Source organism: Aplysia californica, unplaced genomic scaffold, assembly GCF_000002075.1.
Source record: "Aplysia californica isolate F4 #8 unplaced genomic scaffold, AplCal3.0 scaffold00032, whole genome shotgun sequence".
Lineage (NCBI taxonomy): Eukaryota > Metazoa > Mollusca > Gastropoda > Aplysiida > Aplysiidae > Aplysia > Aplysia californica.
The window spans coordinates 1,708,824-1,717,264 of record NW_004797302.1 but is presented as its reverse complement, the minus strand read 5'-3'; the positions used below and the strand labels follow the sequence as shown (position 1 = coordinate 1,717,264).

Here is an 8,441-nt window from a genome sequence, read left to right as displayed (position 1 = left end):
CACTCACTCACTCACTCACTCACTCACTCACTCACTCACTCACTCACTCACTCACCCACTCCCTCCCTCCCTCACCCACTCCTTTGTCTTTCTCTTTTTCTCTGTCATATTGCCACCTTGCCACCTTGCCCTTTAACGCCCTCTTCCCCTTCTTCCTCCCACTCTCGCTTCTTCGGGCGTCGGTAGTGTAACGCTAAGAGCACTTCGCCGTTACACGTAGAAGGCATGGGTTCGATTAGTGTATGCGCAGTTTTTTTAAATACTCGTCTGTCAGAAGGACGTTGTGTGCCTCTCAACTCAGGTTGGCTTTGACATTCAAGGTCGAAGCAGCCTGTTCCCTGAATGGTCTCATTTGCTTCAAGGGGGTGGGGGTGGGAGTGTCAGAAAGTTACTAATACCATTAAATAAATTCCCCTTCCTTGTCCATTCAACAACAACAACAACAAACAACAACAACAACAACAACAGCAACAACAACAACAACAACAACAACAATAAACACAGCACCACTAGCCACAACCACAACCACCACCATCACCAACAGCAACGGTATCAGCAGCATCACCACTACTAAGAGCTACAACTGGAACAGAAGATCTTAACTTTTCCCATCACACACGCCTGTATGTGTATATTATATACCCGTCACCTCCAACCACTGGCATACATTGCTAGGCTCAAACCCTCCATTATTTAGGAGCAGAACAACATTTGTAACCCTTTCTCTCTAAATGATAATACTAATAATGATAATAATAACAATAAAAAGGATAATGATGATTTTTTTGCTTCCTTAATGGGCATGGTGGACTTCACAAAGAAATCTTCAAGCGAGAGCGAGGCTCTTTTTCTGCTCCATTGTCACTATACTTAAGGCACCTCCGCTTGTAAAAATAACTCCTTTCGAATTGCCATTGTTCCTGGACATTCAAACATATGTTTGACCTCCTTTTCATGGCTGCATCTTCGGCAACGTGGGCTGAGCTCTTCCTTTACAAAGTTCTTATGCCATCTCAAGCTCCAATGATGGTCCGACCACAGTCTCGCTAGCTCAACCTGGTCCCAGCGACATGTGATAGTTTGTTCCTGCTTATTGGAGTGGCCAGAATACACATCTTCCAGGTGCTGGTACTTAGCTCTGCATGGTGGGTCATCCTGATGATGAAGATGGTAATAATAATAGTAATAATGATAAAAATAATAATAATAAACAGCCTTTGTATAGCGTACATTTCCGCTCAACAGCAAGTTCTATTCGCTTTACACACTACAGTATTTTATTACCCCTGCAGAATACAGAACACTCAGAAACATTCTCAGCTTCCAGGGAAGCAAATAGTGCAAGCAACTTATTAAGCGCTCAAACACTAACAAACTGAAAAGATCTTTCACTGTCTATAGCTGGATACCCATTCTCACCTGGGTGAAGTGAGGAAAATACGTGTAAAGTGCCATTCCCAAGGACACAACGCCGGCCCCTGACGGGATTCTAACTCACGACCTTACGGTTGCAAGTCTGAGAGCTTAACTACTAAGCCACTCGCTCTTCATTTCATTCTTCTTCTCTTACCTTTCTCTTTCTTACTTCTTCTTTCCTTCCTTCCTTCCTTCCTTCCTTCCTTCCTTCCTTCCTTCCTTCCTTCCTTCCTTATACACACACTCATTTTCTCCTTCAATCATTGGCACAGGTTGCTGAGCTGAAATCCTACATGATCCAGGAGTTGAGCAACATCCGTAACTCGTCGTTTTCCTTGGAGAAACAGATGCTTCTGAAGCAGATAGACATGATGGACGAGGAGTTGGTGCAGATGAAGCTATACACGGGAACCTCCAAAGTGAAGACAGACTTACAGTCGGTCACTAGGTCAGAGTCAAACTAACAACGCTCGCTTTCTCCTTGTCTATTTCTTTTTCTTTTTCTTTCTTTGCCTTGTTCTGAGTTCTCACTTTGATTGTTTATTTGATTCTGCCTTTCTGTCTTTATCTTTTTTCCTTCCTTTCAGGTGTTTAAAAAAAAAATTTCGTTTCTTTAAGTCCCCACACTCCACCCAAATTCTTTTCCCCCTCGTGTTTGTCCCCCTCTATTACAGTATTATGCTTTCTGTGCCCCCCCCCCCCAACCCCTCCAAGCTCCCCTGCCTCTGATACGAGTTGAAACCGTTAAAATTGCATTCTCATCGTTCTGTTTATATGATCTATATGAAAAAATCTATGCTCCTCCCACCCCACCCCAATTTTCTTCTCTGTTCCATCTAGGTATGAACGAGATATTTGTGAGGCATCATGGTGAAACCAGGCGTTGCCAAAATAATGAAATCAAAGATATCGGCATTTTTCCTCCAGTTTGACTTTTTTTCTTCTAATGTTTGCTTTTTGGCTCATCACATGTAATGTCCATTCAAATATATTTTTTGTGTTGATTTTTACTGAAAAACATTGATTAAAGGCACAACAAATGAAAATTTTAAGTTTCCAAGGACTCTCAAACTTTGGAATCACCAAACTTTGGCGGCCTTTTTTCGCTAAATTTACCTCTGAAACCAGTCGACCCACAACTCCTTCCATCGGAAATATCTTAACTTCTATTCAAGATAGGCGTGCAATGTTTTCATCAAAAGATGGTCGAATAAACAAGCTTTAAGATGATATCAATAACCCCAGATGCCCCAAAAATTGACGAGTGCCTGATTCTACCGCGTCATGACACATAATTTTATTCTCCCGACAGACGAGTAGATCGCCTGGAGCGGTCACTGTACAGCCTGCAGACCAAACTACCCAACAGTCGCCTCAGCAAGAACCGGCCCAGGCACGACAGCTTGCCCCAGCAGCAGGGCGTCAACGCAGACATTGCAAGCATGCTGAAAAACAGGTGAGTGTCGAGTGAGTGATAGCGTTATAGGCTCACAAACAGGTGAGTTTCGAGTGAGTGAAATCCCCAAGCTCTGGCGGCCATCTTTTTCGATAATTTTACCCCTGAAACCATGTGGCCCCCAACTCCTTCAGTCGGAAATATCTCAACTTCTATTCAAGATGGGCGTGTAATGTTTTCATCAAAAGAGGGTTTATAAAACAGATGGGTGTCGAGTGAGTGATTGGGTCCTAGGCTCACTAACAGGTGGATGTCGAGTGATGATGGGTCATAGGCTCACAAACAGGTGGGTGTTGAGTGAGTGATGATGAGTCATAGGCTCACAAACAGGTGGGTGATGAGTGACGATGGGTCATAGGCTCACAAACAGGTGGGTGTTGAGTGATGATGGGTCATAGGCTCACAAACAAGTAGGTGTCGAGTGAGTGATGACGGGTTATAGGCTCACTAAAAGGTAAGTGTCGAATGTTGATGATGGGTCATAGCCTCACAAACAGGTGGATGATGAGTGCTGATGGGTCATAGGCTCACAAACAGGTGGGTGATGAGTGAGTGATGATGGGTCATAGGCTCACAAACAGGTGGGTGTCGAGCGAGTGATGAAGAGGAGGAGGAGACGGAGGTTGTAGTTATGTTTAACAATATTTTATCCCCATCCCCACTCCATAGAAAGCTAGGTTTCCTCCTTTCATTTACACAGGACACAATTTTTACCTGGATTCAAACCTTGAGAAGAACTGTGTCAGTGTCATTAATAATATTCAGACAGCGGTGCCGGTTGGAAGATCGGTTCGGTTCGGTTCGGTTTCTGTCGGCTTTAGTGCACACTATAAATGGACCAATGTCTTAAAGCGATCGTCTTACTTGCGGCCTTGAAAAAAACACAAAAAAACACGTTTGTTCTTGAAGGTCATTGTTGGTTTTGTTCGGTTTGTGCCACGATGGTAGTTTTTCTCACTCCGTGGCTAGCCTCGAAGACCAAACCGAACCGATCTTGAAAAGGGGCACCAGAACCCCCCTCCCCCCCCTTTCAAAAGCCGACATGCAGTGGATATTTTGATTTTATTTTTCTATAAAGCTTGACATTTAAAAAATTCTGTTTCACATAAAGGAAAACAATTACTCCACTCTAATTATGTATCCTATTTTGATATATTTCTGAAGTGTGTGCGGTTTCACGTAACACGCCAAACTTCCTTTTGTTTTTTTGCTCCCGCACCCTGCAGTATGAAGGTTTTCATAATGTTTTAGTTAAATATTGTTCAGTTGACTTTGTATTTTAAAAGATTGCACGGAAAAAGTTTTGAAAATACGGTAGACATGATCTAAAACGGCCACCCATTGTTGAGGAAAAAACGTTTATGTCTTTGGTGAACGTCTTGTTGGACAGTGTCATCATGATATACAATACGTGAGGGTGGGGGTGGGAGTGGGGTGGGGCAAGTAGTAGGAAGTGGTTGTTCAGTTGTACCCATGACTGTCATGGACAGGTGGGCCTTAGAGCAACAGGTTGGATTAAATACAAAATCATTTTGCTGAATTTTCTTTGTATGTCTGAGTCTGATTGGCGTGAACACAATGATCATTATCTTTACTACTCCGACAGTGTAGGAGACCTGAAAGCGGAGTGGCTTCTGCTGAAGAGGGACGTGGAGTCCCTGAAGAAAGAGATGCACAAACTGAAGGACTACCGCAGCGCCGTCCTCAATGATACCTTCAGTCTGAAGGTGTCGCTGGACGCAGTTTTGTCCGACTCCAAGAAGCTAGAGATGAAGGTATTCTTTCCATGTTGTCTAGTTTAGTTGAGTTTTAATGAGTGAGAGTTTTGCTGCTCTTGCTTGCGATACAAATAGAGCCTTATATAAGTGCTAAAGGATAGTGGTGTTACAAGAGAGTAATGCAGGCCAGAAAAAAGCAGGAGGAGAGCTAAGGATGATTTATGTTCTCTTAACTGTGCACCCATTTCAAGACAATCTTGATTGGTATTATAATGTTTACACCACCCCCTTTAAAAAACCCCAAACAAAACCAAACAAACCTGAACAAAAAAAAACAAGCACCCCCCAAAAAAACACAACAGCAAACCAAACCAAAACAAACCTTAACAAAACACACAAAACACACAACAAAACACAACAACCCCAAAACAACTTCATAATATTTCAGTGGACCCTTTTATTTTGTTTTGTAACCAAGTTCAGTTCCTTGAGCTCTTCCGTTCGTCCAAAATAAGGTTGTCACTTAGGGCTTTTTTGTTGCTATTTTGAACTTTTAACTGTCAACAACTCTTAACAACTTATAGTTTGTACTTTTCTGACCATTCGTCTCACAGATATTTATCAACTCCTGTATGAGCAATCACATTTTCAAATTCTTAGTAAAACTATTTGAGCGATATTTCTAACTATACAGGTTGTAGACTTTTAAAATAAGTCAATCATCCATCCATTCAATTCAACTCTCTATATGTAATTACTTTTGTAATTAATTAATTAATTAATTAATTCATTCATTCATTCATTCATTCATTTATTCATATTTTCTTTTTGTGTTGAAAAAAATTACATAATTCAATGTAGCATTTAACCCATTCGGTTACCCACCCGTATATCCGTGCATTTATTAATTCATTCGAGCATTTATTCAATCTTGTGTGTGTGTGTGTGGGTGTGTATGTCTGTGAGTGTGTGTGTGTGTGTGTGTGTGTGTGTGTGTGTGTGTGTGTGTGTGTGTGTGTGTGCGTGTGTGTGTGTGTATGAGTGTATGTATGTGTGTGTGTATGTGTGTGTGTTTGTGTGTATTTTCCCAGTTCTTTCATTTACTGTGTCATGCATACGTCCAATGAATCGAGGATTCATTTTTTCCCCCAGACTTACGAAGTCGCCGACATGCAGAACCGACTGGATGCAAAGATAGAGAGGCTCACCTCGGATGTAGAGCAGCTCAGACTTGTGTTGAATGAGCACAAGGAACAAGTGGAGCAACAAAAGTAAGAGAGCATTCAACTAGAAGACTCAACTCTTTTTAAGGACGTAGCGTGCACATAATACCACTACCTCAAAATTACAAAGCTCTATCTGCTCAGTACCTAGTTTTGAGAAATTTTACGTAAAAAATTCCGAGTTTTATAACATGTCAAGCTATTTCCAGTGCAGTTCTTTGAATATCTTGATATCGAATCCGAATAACCCTTACGATTTAAATACAGTAGAATGATAGAACCTTTGATTACTGACGTCATGGTCTAAGTAACTCGAAACGGCTAAAGCAAATGTCAGATAGAACTTTGTAATTCAGAGGTAGCGATATGCCCGATCAGTTGTAGACCCAAGACGATGTTGTGTCACATTTGGAATCACCATGCAAAAATCAGAAACACCAATTTGCATTTGTGTCTCGACACGGTGGAATCAGGCGCACGTAAATTTTTTGGCCTATGGGGTTATTAGTATACGCTCAAATCCTATTCATTTGCCTTGCTGTGGATGAAAAAATAAACAACGCCCTTCTGTCTTGAATAGAAGTCGAGATATTTTCGATTGAAGTAGGTGGGGGTCGCCTAGTTTCAGAAATAATATTAGGGAGAAAATGTCAGCCAAAGTTTGATGGCTTTCACAGCTTGAGAGTTGTTGAAAATTGGAAATGAATTGTATTTGTGTCTTTATTCAATGGTTTTTTCTATACGATCCACAGAGCAATGTGTTTATAAATGGACATAAAGGATGTTGAGTCGCCAAACCGGCGTAAGAATATCGTTTCCTTCGATTTCATTATTTTTACGAGCGCCTGATTTCACCTCGATGCTTCACATTTTCATAGTATGCATTATGTTGTTTGCCTCTCAAAGTTTTAGACAGAGAAAAAAAAGAGTTGGAAAAGCTGCATGAATAAAGAGATTATACTTGTACTTCAAAAGAGCGCGTCTCCAAGCGTTTTCGAATGACCAGAATGTGTGTCCTCAAAGAGTCAAGGCATTTGCTTTAATTAAAGTCCAATCTTTCATCGAAGAATTACTAGGCTTGCAATTTGTTTAAAATCCCCAAACAACCCAAGTTAAAGAACACAAAAACAGGGATAAGAACAAAAGTGATCTGCAAAATGGCCCAGCATTATGCTGGGGGACCACTAATTTTGTAACTTCCCCCACCCAACCCCTCAAATTATTTGTACTGGGCCATCATCATTACCGCCTTTGAAAAGCAGCGCTCAAATGAGAGAGTCGTACATTGTGTATTTAAATGTTCACATTTTAAACTGGCAAAATTATATGTCCATCATTTCGAAAAGGGGCGGGGATGGGGGTGGGCGGGGGTGGGGGCAGTAGACGATCACTTTGCTGGTTTCCTGACTATTTTTATCTTCCTCATCCTCCTTTTCTTCATCCTTCTCTTCCTCCTCTTCCCCCCTCGTACTCCCCTTCTCCTTCTCCCACACCCCTCCTCCTCCTCTTCCTCCTTCTCCTCCTCCTCCTCTTTCTTCAACGGCTGCTTCTTCTCCTGCTCCCCATTACCCCCCCCCTTCAACTACAATACTACATCACCACCACTCTTTCCCCACACCCTAAGAAACACCATGAACACGCTGCAAGACTCATCCGTCCGCCTTCAGCGCGAACTCAACGAAGTGCACGTGCGTCTGGCACACGGAGGTCAGATGTCACTCACGCCTTCACGTTCAGGAGAAACCCACTCCTCCTCTCTCAGTTCCGAGAACGTGGTGCTGAACGGCCCTCCAGAAACGCGAGTGAGTGGCAAGTCTTCTACAGGAGAGCGCAGTGCCTTCCCTCAGGCAGACTCGCAATTCCCTTCGGGTAAGTTGGTCACTGGCAGGTTCCAGATTGTTCCCAACCCTCCTACAAACCTTTCAAATGTGTGATTTCCCTCACTCAGTCCCTCTCTCCCTCATTCACTGCACTGTTCCATTCTTTTTTTTTTTAACCTCCCTTCCTCCTCCACCCCCCCCCCCAACCCCCTCAGTTCCGCCTCATAGAAGGAAGTGTTTACTTTCTGAACGATTGATTTCACTCACTCAGTCTGTCTCTCCCTCATTCACTCCACTGTTCTATTTTTTTACCTCCCTTCCTCCCCCACCCTTTCCCCAGTTTAGCTTCATCGAAGGAGTGTTTCCACCCAGAACAACTGATTTCACTCACTCTGTGCGACGCTCCCTCATTCGCTTCATCGTTCCATTCTTTTTTTCTCTCCCTCCTTCAGTTCAGCGTCATCGAAGGGAGTGCTGACATCCTGACCGACAGACCACATCTTCTCGAACTCTTACCTTGCTATAAGAAAAAAAACATATCCTAAATGTATAACACCCGTTTCCTCACGATCTGTCTTTGATTTAGGAGGATGGCTGTTTCGACACTGTATATCAAGACCACTCTTTGCTGTGTGATAAACCATATCCCAACAGAAAGATGGAAATTCTCAATAAAACATGTATCTGACAACGGAACGAAGCACTTGTCTAGTGCGCAACACGAAGAAACTAAGCATGCCACCATTTTCACATGACTGTTACTGTAAACTGGTTTTATTTCTTTAAGTGTAGGTGTTTTTATGCCCCC

The 8,441-nt window shown here is 42.5% G+C and overlaps 1 protein-coding gene across 1 annotated transcript in view; it reads left to right on the top strand.

The window, feature by feature from the left end:
* Positions 1–8,441, top strand: part of LOC101854231 (fibrinogen C domain-containing protein 1) — a 41,916-nt gene that overhangs the window by 1,611 nt on the left and 31,864 nt on the right. Inside the window, exons 2-6 of the mRNA XM_005091600.3 lie at positions 1,689–1,864; positions 2,729–2,872; positions 4,479–4,647; positions 5,743–5,861; positions 7,438–7,682. Of these exons, the coding sequence (XP_005091657.2) occupies positions 1,689–1,864; positions 2,729–2,872; positions 4,479–4,647; positions 5,743–5,861; positions 7,438–7,682 (853 nt within the window). The remainder of the gene's footprint in view (positions 1–1,688; positions 1,865–2,728; positions 2,873–4,478; positions 4,648–5,742; positions 5,862–7,437; positions 7,683–8,441) is intronic.